The 14,744-nt window shown below is 36.7% G+C and overlaps 3 protein-coding genes and 1 long non-coding RNA gene across 5 annotated transcripts; 3 read left to right on the plus strand and 1 right to left on the minus strand.

Moving 5' to 3' along the window:
- Nucleotides 1-2,360: 2,360 nt before the first annotated feature.
- Nucleotides 2,361-3,543, plus strand: LOC11408959 (probable carboxylesterase 18). The gene has a single exon (XM_003619688.4). It carries the CDS (start codon nt 2,436-2,438, stop codon nt 3,456-3,458), a length of 1,023 nt encoding a protein of 340 aa, XP_003619736.1. The 5' UTR covers nt 2,361-2,435; the 3' UTR covers nt 3,459-3,543.
- A 2,687-nt stretch (nt 3,544-6,230) lies between these two features.
- On the plus strand, nt 6,231-7,316 carry LOC112422647 (uncharacterized). The gene is made up of 3 exons (XR_003013142.2): nt 6,231-6,624; nt 6,860-6,925; nt 7,021-7,316. It is a non-coding gene; the product is annotated as an uncharacterized lncRNA (long non-coding RNA).
- A 403-nt stretch (nt 7,317-7,719) lies between these two features.
- On the minus strand, nt 7,720-11,948 carry LOC112422646 (protein FAR-RED IMPAIRED RESPONSE 1). 2 transcript variants are annotated; one of them, XM_024785944.2, is made up of 5 exons: nt 10,973-11,948; nt 8,707-10,850; nt 8,494-8,619; nt 8,260-8,352; nt 7,720-8,064 (listed from the first exon to the last, which is right to left on the minus strand). In XM_024785944.2, the coding sequence occupies exons 2-5, from the start codon at nt 10,423-10,425 to the stop codon at nt 8,014-8,016; spliced, it is 1,989 nt and encodes a 662-aa protein (XP_024641712.1). In that variant the 5' UTR covers nt 10,426-10,850; nt 10,973-11,948; the 3' UTR covers nt 7,720-8,013. The 2 variants fall into 2 exon arrangements, with proteins under 2 accessions (XP_024641712.1, XP_024641711.1); XM_024785943.2 differs by having other exon boundaries at nt 8,260-8,355.
- A 189-nt stretch (nt 11,949-12,137) lies between these two features.
- On the plus strand, nt 12,138-13,523 carry LOC11420167 (probable carboxylesterase 18). The gene has a single exon (XM_003619690.3). It carries the CDS (start codon nt 12,284-12,286, stop codon nt 13,304-13,306), a length of 1,023 nt encoding a protein of 340 aa, XP_003619738.1. The 5' UTR covers nt 12,138-12,283; the 3' UTR covers nt 13,307-13,523.
- Nucleotides 13,524-14,744: the final 1,221 nt, after the last annotated feature.

Raw genomic sequence — 14,744 nt, forward strand, 5'->3', positions numbered from 1 at the left:
CTAGGTCACAACCCAAGTTTCGTTTGGAGAAGTATCTGTAAGTCAAAATTCATTCTCAGAGCAGGTAGTAGATGGAAAATTGGTGATGGTACGTCCATTTCAGTTTGGAACAATTATTGGATGAAAGACAATGTCACCATCTTCCCTCTTGATGATGTTGCAACTACCTTGGCGAACTTACGAGTCTCAGACTGTTTATTACCGAATCAGAAGAGTTGGGATGTCCCCTTTCTTCATTCAATTTTTAGTGAGCAAATAGTGGAGCATATTGTTGCGACACCCTTATATTCTTCAGTGCGTGAAGACCGACTCATCTGGAAAAAGGAGAATAACGGGGAATATTCAGTTCGTAGTGCTTACCGCTTATGTCTAAATGAATTATTGGACACATCTCACTTCAAAGTAGAAGGCGCATGGGATTTGGTTTGGAAACTCAAGGTGCCACCGAGAGTTAAAAATCTCATATGGCGCATTTGTAGGAATTGTCTTCCGACGCGTAAAAGGCTGAGAGACAAGGGAGTTAATTGCACTAATGTTTGTGCACTTTGTAATTTGGATGAAGAGGACAGCATGCATCTGCTATTCAAATGTGCTGGCAGTAGGAATATTTGGAGTATGTGGAATGCTTACTATTCTGTCAACCATATTCTAGAGGGATATCAGGATATCAAGGAAGTTATCTTCAAAACACTTCAGGCACTGCAACATGAAGATGCTTCTCTTTTTGGCTGTATTATATGGAGTATTTGGAAGCAGAGAAACAATAAGATTTGGAAAGAAGTAACTGATGCGCAAGGCTTTGTTTTTGATCGTGCCAAATCACTGTTAGAAGACTGGAAGGCAGCAAGGTCCATTCAAGGAAGTACTGTCAGACGAGAATACCCAGCTAGCAACGTGAAGTGGATAAAACCAAGGTTAGGGAGGTTTAAATGTAATATTGACGCAGCTTTTTCCGAGACGGCGAATCTGGTTGGAGTAGGGATGTGCATTAGAGATGAGAACGGTCACTTTGTGTTGGCTAGAACGGACTGTTTCAGCCCTATGTGTGAAGTACATGTTGGAGAAGCTTTAGGTCTTTTATCTGCTATGGATTGGGTTCATTTGTTGCAACTGGGAACTGTTGACTTTGAGATGGATGCAAAAAGAGTAGTTGATAGCATAAACTCCAGTCATAATGATGCTACTGAGTATGGAAATATCATTTCTAATTGTAAAACTCTCTTTAGTCAATTTTATGAAAACTCTTGTGTTGAGTTTGTACGGAGGCAAGCAAATGAGGTTGCCCATAGTTTAGCTAAGGCGGCCTTATCTTCAGCTAGCTCCCAAATATTGGTTACCATACCAAATTGTATTGAACACATCTTGTTTAATGAAATGCAATAGATTTATTCCTCTAAAAAAAAAAGAGTTGATTCACATGGATTGACTGGGTCATGTTTTATGTCCCCCTAGTTTATATGTAATTTTTTCATTGTTTTTAATAATATATATAAGCAATTGGCAAAAGATTAGAGTAAGTTACTAACTTAGTTGGGTACTGTTCTTTTTTATGTCAATTTACTCTTGCCTTGTAAAAAAACTATGTATTTTATGCACAATTTAATTTTAAATAAAAAATAGTTTACTAATAATAACCTCAATTGTTAGTATAAAAATATGAATTGAATCTATTTCATTATTGAAAAGCTCTTTTACCACAAATTTAAATTGTTTATGTTGTTGGAGTGATTTTTTTTATAAATCAAGAGTAAAATGACATACTTCCTCTCCCAAATTGTATGTCGCTTTGGAAAAAAAATTTATCCCAAATTATATGTCGCTTTACAATACCAATGAAATATTAATGTTACTTTTCCTATTATATCCTTAACTATTAATTACTCTCTCTTCTTTCAATTATTTCATTTATCTTTTCCATACCATTTATTAGGGATAATTTTGTAAAACAACTCATAATTTCTCTTCCCCACACAATATTAATTACATTTCTTAATACGTGTGAAATGGCCAAAACGTCATACAATTTGGGTCGGAGGAAGTAAAAAAGAATGGTGTCCAACTAAGTTGGTACCCTTCTCTAATCTATTTGACATTTAATGTTACTTATGTATATTACATTTTGATTAGTTGATATTATGAGAGAATAATTACCCTCTAAACAAAAGAGGGTAACGTACACCTCACCATATTTAATTCATTAACTTGTATCTTAATAGCATAAGTTAGCTTTTCTCAAGAATAAATACCCATCACATTATCTATCTACTTTCTTTGACAAAACCCATCATCTTATCTTCTATGGCTTATTTATTATTCGTTGAAAGGGTGGTTTATCATCCTATCTTCTATGGCTTATTTATTATTCTTTGAAAGGATGGTTTATTTATTACTATGTATCTTCTAATTTTAGCTAAATCAAAAAACCCAAAATTTCAATGTCTAAAAACCAACCCAAACCTCTTCTTCCTTGGAAGGTCCGCGCTACAATTTCACTTCTTACAGTTTTAACGGACGCTTCATGTCGAGCTAACGGTACCGTCAACCGCCGTCTCTTTAACTTCTTCGATCTCAAATCCTCACCTAACGCCACTCCTGTTAACGGCGTTTCCACCAAAGACGTTACCGTTAACGCCGAAAATAACGTTTGGTTTCGTCTCTTTACCCCCACTGTTGCCGGAGAAGTCACCGGAGATGGTGGTGCCACCAAAGCAACCTCCCTTCCTGTCGTCATTTTCTTCCACGGCGGTGGCTACACTTTTCTTTCTCCTTCCTCGAACCTCTACGACGCTGTTTGCCGTAGACTCTGCCGGGAAATCTCCGCTGTCATTGTCTCCGTCAACTACCGACTTACACCAGAGCATCGGTATCCGTCACAATATGAAGACGGAGAAGCAGTACTGAGATTCCTTGACGAGAACGTAACCGTTTTACCGGCAAATGCTGACCTGTCAAAATGTTTCCTAGCAGGAGATAGTGCCGGTGGAAATTTGGCACACGATGTTGTGGTTAGGGCATGCAAAACGGGGCTCCAGAACATCCGGGTTATCGGGTTAATATTGATCCAACCATTCTTCGGTGGAGAAGAACGGACGGAGGCGGAGATTAACCTAGTTGGGATGCCATTTGTGTCGGTGGCAAAGACCGACTGGATCTGGAAAGTATTTTTACCAGAGGGATCGGACCGGGATCATGGTGCGGTTAATGTATGCGGCCCGAACGCGGAGGATTTGTCGGGTTTGGATTATCCGGATACGCTTGTTTTTGTTGGTGGGTTTGATCCTTTGATTGATTGGCAAAAGAGGTATTATGATTGGTTGAAAAAATGTGGGAAAAAAGCTGAGTTGATTGAATATCCAAACATGGTTCATGGTTTTCATGTTTTTCCTGATTTTCCTGAATCTACTCAGTTGATTATGCAAGTCAAGGATTTTATCAACAAAGTGTCCAATTCTAAATGATGACTATTGATTATTGTTGTAATGATACTGTTATGATGTTTTTATTTTAGTTTAATAAATATAATATGAGTGATCTTCGTACCTATGAGTATGTTGTTAGGGTAAACTTTGGAATTATACATTGTCTTGAATTTAATTGCATAATTTGATATGCCAAAGGATGATTAATTTGCTTATGAATTGGAATACGTGTTAGAAATTTAAAATAGGTGTTGCTACTACCCAACTTGTGCACAATAGTTAATAACTTGGTTGTGGGGTAGAGGTAGATGATGACGATTTTGGCTAGAAGATTTTTGGACGAGGTTGGTTGGGAATATGAATCCTCTAACATTCAAATCAAGAAGAATTTGATTACAAGAACAGTTGGAGATGATAATATGGAGCCATGACGAAGGAAATATAAATTAATCATCCAAAAAAATTAAAAATAAAAGAAGCAAAAAAGGTAGTAGAATGGCGCCATCCGAAAGGATGATGGTACCATCTCAAATGGTTTCTTGTGAGGGTGAAAAGAAAAGTAGACATTTTGGATATTCATTTTCAATGTGGGGTAGATTGGATGTTTTTCTTCAAAAGTATGTTAGTTAAAAAAAAAAAAAAAATGCTTTTGACCTCTCACATCATCATGTTTGACTATTTTACAAATTACTATGTTGAAATATTTTGGAAGTGATCCAAAGTCAACATAGCTCAACTGTCGAAGTGATGCGGTGGAAGATGAAGATGACAGTGTCTCTTGGGGAGGGGGGGGGGGGGGGGGGGGGGGGGGTTTACTTACAAACACTGTAATGATAAAGTTGGTTTATGATCAAGGGTTAGAGGTTTGGTAAAGAAGACGAGATAGGGTTACCCGTTTATAGAACTATCGAGATGGAGAGTGTGCTAATGCCCTTCTAAGATTCAATAGGCAAGTGAACCTTTTAAGATATTTTGAATTTAGGAACCCTATTATCCGTCATTGTTTTAACAGTACTGCTATTTAGTACGGACGGTCGCATACGAAATTTCACGGGCGCGTTTAAAATCTTATTTTCCACGCGCTACAGTGTCTGTAGTTTTTTAAAATAAAAAATGATAAAATCAGTCATAGCACTTCAGTTTCTCTTTCCTCCGCAGCTTATTTTCCAGCCACCGTTTCTCTTCCTTCCGCAGCCGTTTGGAAATGAAAAGCACATCTACTCCATCATCTCTGGCCACCGCGACGGAACTATAGCTTCATATTCGAGTTCTCTTTTCTTCGGGGTAAGTCATCTTCTCCTTCTTACCATCTTCTCTGTTTTCTTTCTTTACAGTTTGATATGGGAGATGTAATTATTGATGGTAAATCCACTGGTATGTGTAGATTTATGTTAGCATAAATGTTAATTCATTGGTTTGACCAACTACCTAATAACTACCCTTCTAAACGGACTTCCGGTTATAAGCGCTTTTACGCAAAAGCTGTTTCAGCTGACTCACATAAACCTCTTGTTGATAATAACCAAAATACTCCCTCATCATCAAATTGTCCTTGTTCTTGGTGGTTCAGGCGGTGTTGGTAACCATTCATTTATTCTTCTTCCTTCTGTTTCTTTTGTAATTAGTTTGATTTTGAATTTGCTTTAGGCCCGCCCTGTTTGGATAAACAAATTAATTTGCAGCTTAAATTATAAGTGTTTGTCGTGATAAGTCCTTATGAATAAGCTGTCTTCGTATGAGTAATAAGTTGTTTTCAGAAGTTATCTTCAAGAGCTTATAAAAAAAAGTTGAAAACATCTTATGAACATGAGCTATTTTCATAAGTTCTCCAAAACAGTCTCAAAAATGTTGAAGGTAAATCCAAACAAGTTCTTAATGTTTCATAAATATTTACATATTGTTTAACTAAATAGAAAAAATATAATGATTAGTCACTCTAGATGCATTTACGATCGCGGCCAATTCATAGAGTAGTTGCTGACTTATGGGTGTTGTTTATTAAGTTGACTCTATGTTAGATCTGCTATATCAAAAAAAAAAAAAAAATAAAAGTAGATCAGTTATACAGTTAGTAGTTACTGGCTAGCAATCTGTCACAGTTGGTTAGATTTCTGTTACGGTTTGTTTGTTTTGGTTCAACTTTTTGATCTTGTAAATAAGACATGTTTGACTCAATATTCAATAATTCCGTTGAGATCAATGACAAATGTTTCGCTCATTTTCTCGCATTGTTTACTTTCATATGGTATCAGAGTCTAGTTACGATCCAAGGACATGTGAGTTATACTAGCTTATGTGACATAGAGTCAACCTATATTGTTGATGAATAGTATTAACAACCTTGTTGTTGCTAATATGTAATTGTGGAATAAGGAATTCCTTTGCAATGTTATTTTACGCATTCAGAAAACAACCGTAAAATGTAGAAGTGCATATTAATCCATGCCAATAGTTTTGATTCGGGGAGTTTGTAAATTAATTGACTTGACTTAATATTCAGGGCAGCTAGTTGTAGCATCACTGCTTCAGCGGAATATTAAGTTGTGCTTGATACTTAGGGATCTCAAGAAAGTCAAGGCTCTTATCGTCATTCAGGGGATAGTGATTAAGAAGTTCTTCACCACTTTTGGAGTACAGTATGCTTAAGAAGTTCTTCCTTTCTATTACTTTTCAAACTGTTTTCAGTTTTAAAATGTTATAGTCTAACTATAATATGCAGTACAATTTTAACATGTTGTAAAAATCAAATTATTTTCAATCCCTTCCCCCCCCCCCCCCCCCCCCCCCCCCCCCCCCCCCCCCCCCCCCCCCCCGAGATAGCCAATGCAGCAAGGGATTTTGTTGTGGAAATTAATGAAGATGTCTCAAAGAAGACGAAGAGTTGGAAGCAGGGCGCACGACAGGAGTTAATTCAAACTTCTCATGCTCATGTGATTTCTGTTGATGCAGGTTGTTTCTCGGATGGCTATACTGCATCTGGCTGCGTGTTCAATGACTATACAGGTGTAACTACATTCTCAGCTTGCAAAAAGGAACAAATGACAGCTGAACCTACAATTGCTGAAGCTCTTGGCATCCGCTGGTGTATGCAGCACACGAAGGATCAAAGAATTAAAGAAAAGAAATCATTGTGCAGTCAGATGTGTTGGTTTTAGTGGAATGCATTAGGGCAGATTGTAAAACTCTTATGAATGCCTTTAGTAAGGTATCTGTTAACTTTATTGGTAGAGATTTGAATGTTTTAGCGCATAGACTTGTAGGTTATGATATGCAAGTAGGGAACAAATCTTGGTTTGGATATCCCCTTCCTTTGAATGATGTTATTGTCTCTTGTAATGCCTCTGTTATATAACGAAGTTGTTAGAATATCAAACAGAAAGAAAAGAAAAAAAAAGAGATTGACTAATGCTTTTGACCATCTTGTTTCTATGACCATGTAGACTGTAATTACCATGATCAATCATGCAATTGGAGCATCTGGAGTCGTAACCAAGGAGTGCAACTTAGTAAGAAAGAAAGTGATTAATTATCACAATAATTAGAAGTATACCAACTTAGTAAAATATGTTTTGTTCTGCTCTAAATATGTTTTTGGTTACAGGATATTGATCATGGTTGGCTTCTGGCACTGAATGAAAGCGTGCAAGCACTGTTGGCCATATCAAACTGAAATATTGTTACTGTGTGAAGGCTTGTAATTACATATATGTATTATTGGACGAGCTGGGACAGATTGGGAAGAGGTAAAAACAAAGGTGGCTTAGGATTTAGAGGCTGTTAGTATAGTGCATTATGCTTCTTCCTTTGCTGAAGTGTTCAATGCAGCCTGTAGACGGCTTTGGGTGTTTTGAAGGTTAATATTGATGTGGGATGCTTTGAAGGCGGACACACATGTTGAGGTCTGATCGTTAGCACCATGACTGTGATGGTGCTTAAATTGGATTGATGAACAGAAACAGTTACAGACTAATCCTGCTATTGTATCTCATGTGATTGTAGAAACTAACACAAGTAGTATCCAAGGACAAACATTTGACTTTCAGGAAAAAGAGAGAAAATAATAATGAGCATTTGGCTTTTAGGAAGTCTGTGTTAAGACTATCCATGTAATGTAATATTACTCATGTCTATGTTATGCATGTCAATGAATGAAAAGTGCAGGAACATCAATTTGTGTACTTCAAGTTTTAATATTCTTTAGTAGTATTTCTTTCGGCATCAATAACATGATATTCCTTCCAAATAAAAATATTACAGTTTGATCACAAAATAAAGCTAAAAAGTTGAAAGAGCGGTGTCATTTTTTATAACTGATTAATTCATTCAATAAAACCTAGCACAAGGAGTGCAAAAGGCTAGAGTTTACAAACAAATCCAAACAAACAAGTCTCCACGCACTGATGAAAACAAACACTGGGAGGCACCAAAGGCCGAAACAGGGAAAACAAAAGGCATGTGGCTATACAGCATAACAACAAAAAGCCAATCATCACCCAAACTGCAAATCATGCAGACCCTCATACCATGACTGCAGAAAACAAAAAAAAACTCGTAACAACAGTGTCTTAATCTTGGCTTTTGATGGCTGGATCATTCAACTTATGTCTCTGTGATGATTGTGTTGATCCTTCATATGGTGTCGTTCCTTCAAAAAGAGACAAAGGGATTGGTCTTTTTTGTATTAAAATCTGATTGTATTCCCACACAATAAAAAACCAATAGATTGCATTTACATACAATAAGAAAACTTCAAACAAATATCTGTAACAGATCTGAACAACACCAAAATGATATTAATTTTTAAATAAAAATAAAACAACACCAAAATCTATATTTGCACCTTGTTTTCTTCACCAAGATGTTCTTGATTTGGATTGAAGGGAGCTACAGTATTTACACTACCATTTTCACCACTCCATACATTGTTCTGCTCCTGCTAAAATATTTACATAGAAAACATGGATGCTTAGTATGCAATGTAATATCAGGTGCATTTTAAAATAAAAGTATGGAATCATCTAGAATATGAATTATCAAATAGAAATAGATAGAGCAACGAATCTTATATCTGCACCTGATTTACTCGACTAGAATATTCTTTGTTTACTTGAATGCTCTCTTGTGTGCCAATTCCATCACCAAGTTGAGATCTGTAACACACTTCATATTCAATTTCTTGACCTCTAGATATGCATGGGCCCTGCCATAAAAAAAAAATCCTAAATTAGACTTGTCAACTATTATATCTATAATATCAATAAATAAATACTATAAATTTCATACTCACCTCTTCAGGACCTTGAGTTTTTTTACTATTTTGGTTGTTCTTTTTAGTTTTCTTTTGTGCAAGCTTCTTCTTCACAATCTGATCAAATTTAGATGTCTTCCTTTTCGAAGGAGGACGCCCTTTACTTCGAGCCAGTTTAGGATCAAGAATGGTAGCTTGGCTTTGAACTGAACAATCTTCTTCTATAATTCTAGGAGATGTTTCATTACATGGTAACTCAATTTTCATGTTTTGAATCCAGTTCATCACTTTCACTAAATCATCTTCACTATTTATCCTTGTTGAAGCAAATTCATAAAAGGCGTCACAAGCTTTATCAACACGTTGCAATTCAGTTTTTCCAGCCAAATTATCAAAACCACATTTAATAAGTGTATACCTCCGCTTTATATCTTTCCTCCACCGTGCCAAAATATAATTAGATGGCACGAAATCTGTTTTCCCTATGAGCTTAAGCACACAAAGGATGTGCCTACATAAAATGCCTTTAAATTCAAACAAGTGGCAGGTGCATTTTAACATGAAGTCTTTTTCATTGAAGAGCACCATGAACACAATATCTTTCATCTTGTCATATAATTTCTTACTTTCTGTAACAGAAAATATTGAATCCAAACCCTCCAATCTGTTGAAACATGCATGACAGTACATCATAGAAGCTATTTCCAATTGGAATTCCTGAAACTTTGCATTGGTAAAGGCTTTTTGGAATTGGAATTCAAAGCCAAAGTGACTAATACAAGCAATAACCGTATTAAACGAACGAAAGTCGGCAATGTTTTCCTTTTCAATTTTATCTTTCAATGCATTATCATACTGCTCAACAAATTGCTTTAGTGTTGTCTTTGAGGTCACATATCCATCAAAAAATGAGTTCATACTTTCACTTCGTTGTGTAGTTGACATTCCAGCCCAAAATGTGTCCCTTACATATGCAGGAACCCAACGATGCCGTTCAACAAATATCCCTTTCAACCATTCATTGTCATGTAGCTTGTAACACTCAATCATATTTTCCCACTTCATCATAAAATCACTTTTGCTAAAAGAATCGTATACAATATCATGCAAAAGTGTTTTGATAGACTCGTAGTCAGAGTGTCTACCAAACTTTTCTGGAATCTTTTTCATTAAATGCCATAAGCACCACCGATGACGAGCCTTCGGAAAGACAACCTCAATTGCCTTTTTCATTGCTCCGTCTTGATCAGTGATTATGGCATTTGGAGAACGTTCATGCATACATTCTAACCAAGTCTTAAACAACCAAGTAAAAGTTTCAGTATTCTCATTTGATAACAGAGCACAACCCAGCAACATCGACTGACCATGATGGTTTACTCCAACAAAAGGAGCAAAAGGCATGTCATATTTATTTGTTAAGTAAGTGGTGTCGAAAGATATGACTTCGCCAAAATATTCATATGCGGCCCTACATCTTGCATCTGCCCAAAACACATTTCGTAACCGACTTTCATCATCGACGTCCATTACATAATAAAATTGACTATTTTGCTTTTGCATCCTAACAAAGTATTTTTGTATTGCTTCAGCATCTCCTGTCCCAAGTCGTAATCGTCTTACTTTGTCTATGTGGTTTCTACAGTCTTTTTCTCCAAATGTGAGATTCTCATACCCATTTGCTTCACCGACCAAGGATCGAAAATTTCTACTCACATTAATCCCAGCTTGATCATTAAGTTCTAACCTCCTCTTCATTCGAGCCCCAATATTTTTGTTAGATCTAAAATATCGTGCTTTCCCTGGACTTAGATCATGATTATGCTAAAAAAAAACACTTGAAATTTTAGTTGTTCCGTCTGAATACATAAACGCATTCAATCTAGCCTTACACTGCGTTTTTGTTACAGGATTTGGCTCTAACAAATTCTTTGAGCGACTCACATACTTTCTAGATCGACTGCATGCTAAAGTAAAATACATTTTCCCTTCATCTCCTTTTTTTGAACTTATTTTAGTAGTTCCAAAACCCACCCGCTGAGCATAATTCCTGTAATACTCAGTAATTTCCTTCTCAGATCCAAATGACATCCCATCACAAGGTGTTTCTTCTTCATAAGTATCATTTGCTTCTAAACAATCATTAGTTTCCAATTCATCACAAGACTCAAATCCTTCTTGCACTAATACAACAAATAAAATAAAATAAAAAACCTATATTAATTGACCAAATTCACAGAATACACAAAATACACAAATTTCCTGCTAATGATATATAAAAACAACAAATACACAAAATACTTACTTGTAAGTGAAATGAAATCTGAAATACTCTGCTTTAGGCTATGAATCAATGGAAGCTATGATAGTAAGCAGAAACAGAGTTATGTGAGGATGAATATGAGATCAAATTCACAGAGGCAAGACGTAAGAATGAGAAAACGACCACGACGCTATTTCGCAACAAATGAGATTGAACTCCAATCAGAGTATTTGATTCGCGGGAATGAGGAAACAATTCGCAGGAAAGAGTATCTGATTCGCGGGAGTGGAGATCGTGGGTTTCCATTCTTTTTTTGGCTGAACTGCAGTTTTTTTTTTTAGTTACAAACTGCAGGTTTTATATTTAATTTAATCTTATTTTTGTTGGACAGAGAAAGTGTAGCGCGTGGAAGTAGAAAGTTTTCACGCTCCCGTGAGTATTCTTGCACAACACTTCCGTACAAAATAGCATTTTCCTTGTTTTAAATACCTCTGAATTTAGGAGTGACAACCCTGGACACTGAAACCTGTAGGAACTCTGGTGTAATGGTTGCAACTGAAAGTTGGAGGAGAATGAACTCATACCTCTGAGAGAGTAAGACCTCACATGTACCTACCCGTGTGATCAGCAGGTGCAACTCGACAGCTGATAGGTAGTAAAACCCAATAAACTCATCACTTGGATAAAAAAAAAAACACTAAAAGCCGAATATGACTTGATTGTTAAGTCATTTCAACAAATAAATAGAGGGGATTCAAAAAATCCTAACTATCGCTAACATTTTTCAATCAAAACAGATAAACTTTGCTCTGTTGCAAACAGATTAAATTGCAAAACTATAAACCCTTTATCATTATTTATTTTTATTGTTCCCAAATAAATAACGCGGATTGTTTAGTTGAAACTACTATTTACATGATACAATACTCTACTTACACTTTCTTATTTGATAAATAACTTGATGCACTTGCCTAAATCTAACCAAGTAAACCGTCTCTCACATAGAAGAAAATCAGCTAATAGACTATCATCAATAAACCTTCTAAAATGATTAAAGTCATCCTGTCATGAGGTTGTCCCCTGAATTTTCTTTCCTCCTCTGAGTGAATAACATCAAAATATAACCACATAAACACCAATTACCTAATCTTCATTTCTTTTTCTTTTTTTTTTGCTGCCAAATTAACGATCAACACGCACTTAGTCAAACCCACAACGTCTACCTACCCCAAAATCATAAGGTATCCAATATCCATCATCTTATCTTCTATAATTTATTTATTATTTTTGAAAGCATGGTTTATTTATTACGTATCTTCTAAGTTTAGCTAAATCAAGAAACCCAAAATTTCAATGTCCACAAATAAACCCAAACCTGTTCTTCCTTGGAAGGTCCGCGCTACAATTTCACTTCTTACAGTTTTAACGGACTCTTCATGTCGCGCAAACGGCACCGTCAATCGCCGTCTCTTTAACTTCTTCGATCTCAAATCCTCACCTAACGCCACTCCGATTAACGGCGTTTCCACTAAAGACGTCACCGTTAACTCCGAAAACAACCTTTGGTTCCGTCTCTTTACTCCAACTGTTGCCGGAGAAGTCACCGAAGATGGTGGTTCCACCAAAACTACCTCCCTTCCCGTCGTCATTTTCTTCCACGGTGGTGGCTTCACTTTTCTTTCTTCTTCCTCAAACCTCTACGATGCGGTTTGTCGTAGACTCTGCCGGGAAATCTCCGCTGTCATTGTCTCCGTCAACTACCGACTTGCACCAGAGCATCGCTATCCGTCGCAATATGAAGACGGAGAAGCAGTACTGAGATTCCTTGACGAGAACGTAACAGTTTTACCGGAAAATACTGACGTGTCAAAATGTTTCCTAGCCGGAGATAGCGCCGGTGGAAATTTGGTACACCATGTTGCGGTTAGGGCATGCAAAGCGGGGCTCCAGAATATCTGTGTTATCGGGTCAATATTGATCCAACCGTTTTTCGGAGGAGAAGAACGGACGGAGGCAGAGATTCGCCTAGTTGGGATGCCGTTTGTGTCAGTGGCAAGGACTGATTGGATGTGGAAAGTGTTTTTACCAGAGGGATCGGACCGGGATCATGGCGCGGTTAATGTATGTGGGCCGAACGCGGAGGATTTGTCGGGTTTGGATTATCCGGATACGCTTGTTTTTGTTGGTGGGTTTGATCCTTTGATTGATTGGCAAAAGAGGTATTATGATTGGTTGAAAAAATGTGGAAAAAAAGCTGAGTTGATTGAATATCCAAACATGGTTCATGGTTTTCATGTTTTTCCTGATTTTCCTGAATCTACTCAGTTGATTATGCAAGTCAAGGATTTTATCAACAAAGTGTCCAATTCTAAATGATGATTATTGATTATTGTTGTAATGATATTGTTATGATAATAACAAATTCATAGTTGTGATAAATTATTTGTAGCTAGAACGTACAAGTTGGTATGTTTATGTTTTATTTTAGTTTAATAAATATAATATGAGTGATCTTTATCCTATATGAGTATGTTTTTAGGGTAAATTTTGGAAGTATACATGTCTTGAATTTAATAAATATGGGTTTGCATAATTTGATATGCCAGATGATGAGCAGTTTTTTTATGGTTTGGAATTGGTATACGTGTTAATATAGGTTTTACCCTTGTGCAAAAATAGTGAATTACTTGGTTGTGTGGTCCAAAAGTCTACTACCGTAGAAGTGACCATTTTGGCTAGAAGACTTTTGGACGAGGTTAGGTTGGTTGGGAAGGTGAATCCTCTAACATTCAAATCAAGAAGAATTTGATTACAAGAACAGTTGGAGATGATAGTATGACTTAGTTTATTTCCAAGATCTTCTCTCTTGTAGTAATCACCAATCTGCTTTTGGAATAATTTTTTTTTTTATAACTAACCTACTTTTAAAAAATTCGAATCTACCTTCCATTGAAAATGAATATAAAAAATGTTATACTTTACTTCTCACCTTTACATGGCGTCATCTGAGATGACACCATCATCCATCCATTAGGAATCAGAATGGCTCCCTCTCAGATGATCTTTATTGTAGACTTTTGTCTGTCTACCTCTTCAATGAAGAAAAAGAGGACCAAGAAGATGAAGAACCAATAATTCAATAACAGAAGTTCACTCGTGTACCAAAACCTAAAGGATGTGGTACAAGCAGACATAGAGTAGTTCGAAAACCTAGAAAATAATGTAATATTTATCTTTTAATATCTTTCAATAACAGAAGTTCACTCGTGTACCGAAACCTAAAATATGTATTGTTGGAACACTAGTGTATATTGGCAAAAACTTGGAGTATACTAGTTGTTATGAGGAGACATTGGAATGTAAACACAATGATGTAGAAACTAGTGTAAAGTGTGAATTGAAAATTTTTATGTCCCACATTGGGTAGATCACACACTCTAGTAGTGTTTATATATGTGGGAAATCACTTCCAAGGGTGTCCCCTTGGGGTACCCACTTTTGGGAACGGAGTGAGCGCTAGCCAAAAATTATATAAGCCACACGCGCGCACGACGACGCCGACCCACCGGGCCGGGCCGGGCTCGGGCTGGGCCTTATAGAAATATATTTTTTGGTGCTCAGAAAATAAAAAAATAATTTTTTATTTGCTCTCCGAGATTCCCGCACGCGGAGGACCAAGTCTCACACGTTTTTCACACGCGCAAGCTTGGGTCGTGGGTGCCGGGTCGCGAACCGGGTCGACGAAGAAAACGAGGTCGAAACCTCTCTATAAATAGAGAGCTCGGGAATGGGATTCTTCACTCCAAAACCAAGA

This window comes from Medicago truncatula, chromosome 6 (assembly GCF_003473485.1).
Source record: "Medicago truncatula cultivar Jemalong A17 chromosome 6, MtrunA17r5.0-ANR, whole genome shotgun sequence".
Taxonomy (NCBI): domain Eukaryota; kingdom Viridiplantae; phylum Streptophyta; class Magnoliopsida; order Fabales; family Fabaceae; genus Medicago; species Medicago truncatula.

Excerpts from the sequence above, each read along its gene's own strand:
- LOC11420167 (XM_003619690.3), top strand. The coding sequence starts at position 12,284 with ATGTCCACAAATAAACCCAAACCTGTTCTTCCTTGGAAGGTCCGCGCT.
- LOC11408959 (XM_003619688.4), top strand. The coding sequence starts at position 2,436 with ATGTCTAAAAACCAACCCAAACCTCTTCTTCCTTGGAAGGTCCGCGCT.
- LOC112422646 (XM_024785943.2), bottom strand. The coding sequence starts at position 10,425 with ATGAAGAGGAGGTTAGAACTTAATGATCAAGCTGGGATTAATGTGAGT. Across the intron at positions 8,356-8,493 it reads ATTCTAGTCGAGTAAATCAG|CAGGAGCAGAACAATGTATG; the intron begins GTGCAGATATAA and ends TAAATATTTTAG. Across the intron at positions 8,065-8,259 it reads ATCTTGGTGAAGAAAACAAG|GAACGACACCATATGAAGGA; the intron begins GTGCAAATATAG and ends CTCTTTTTGAAG.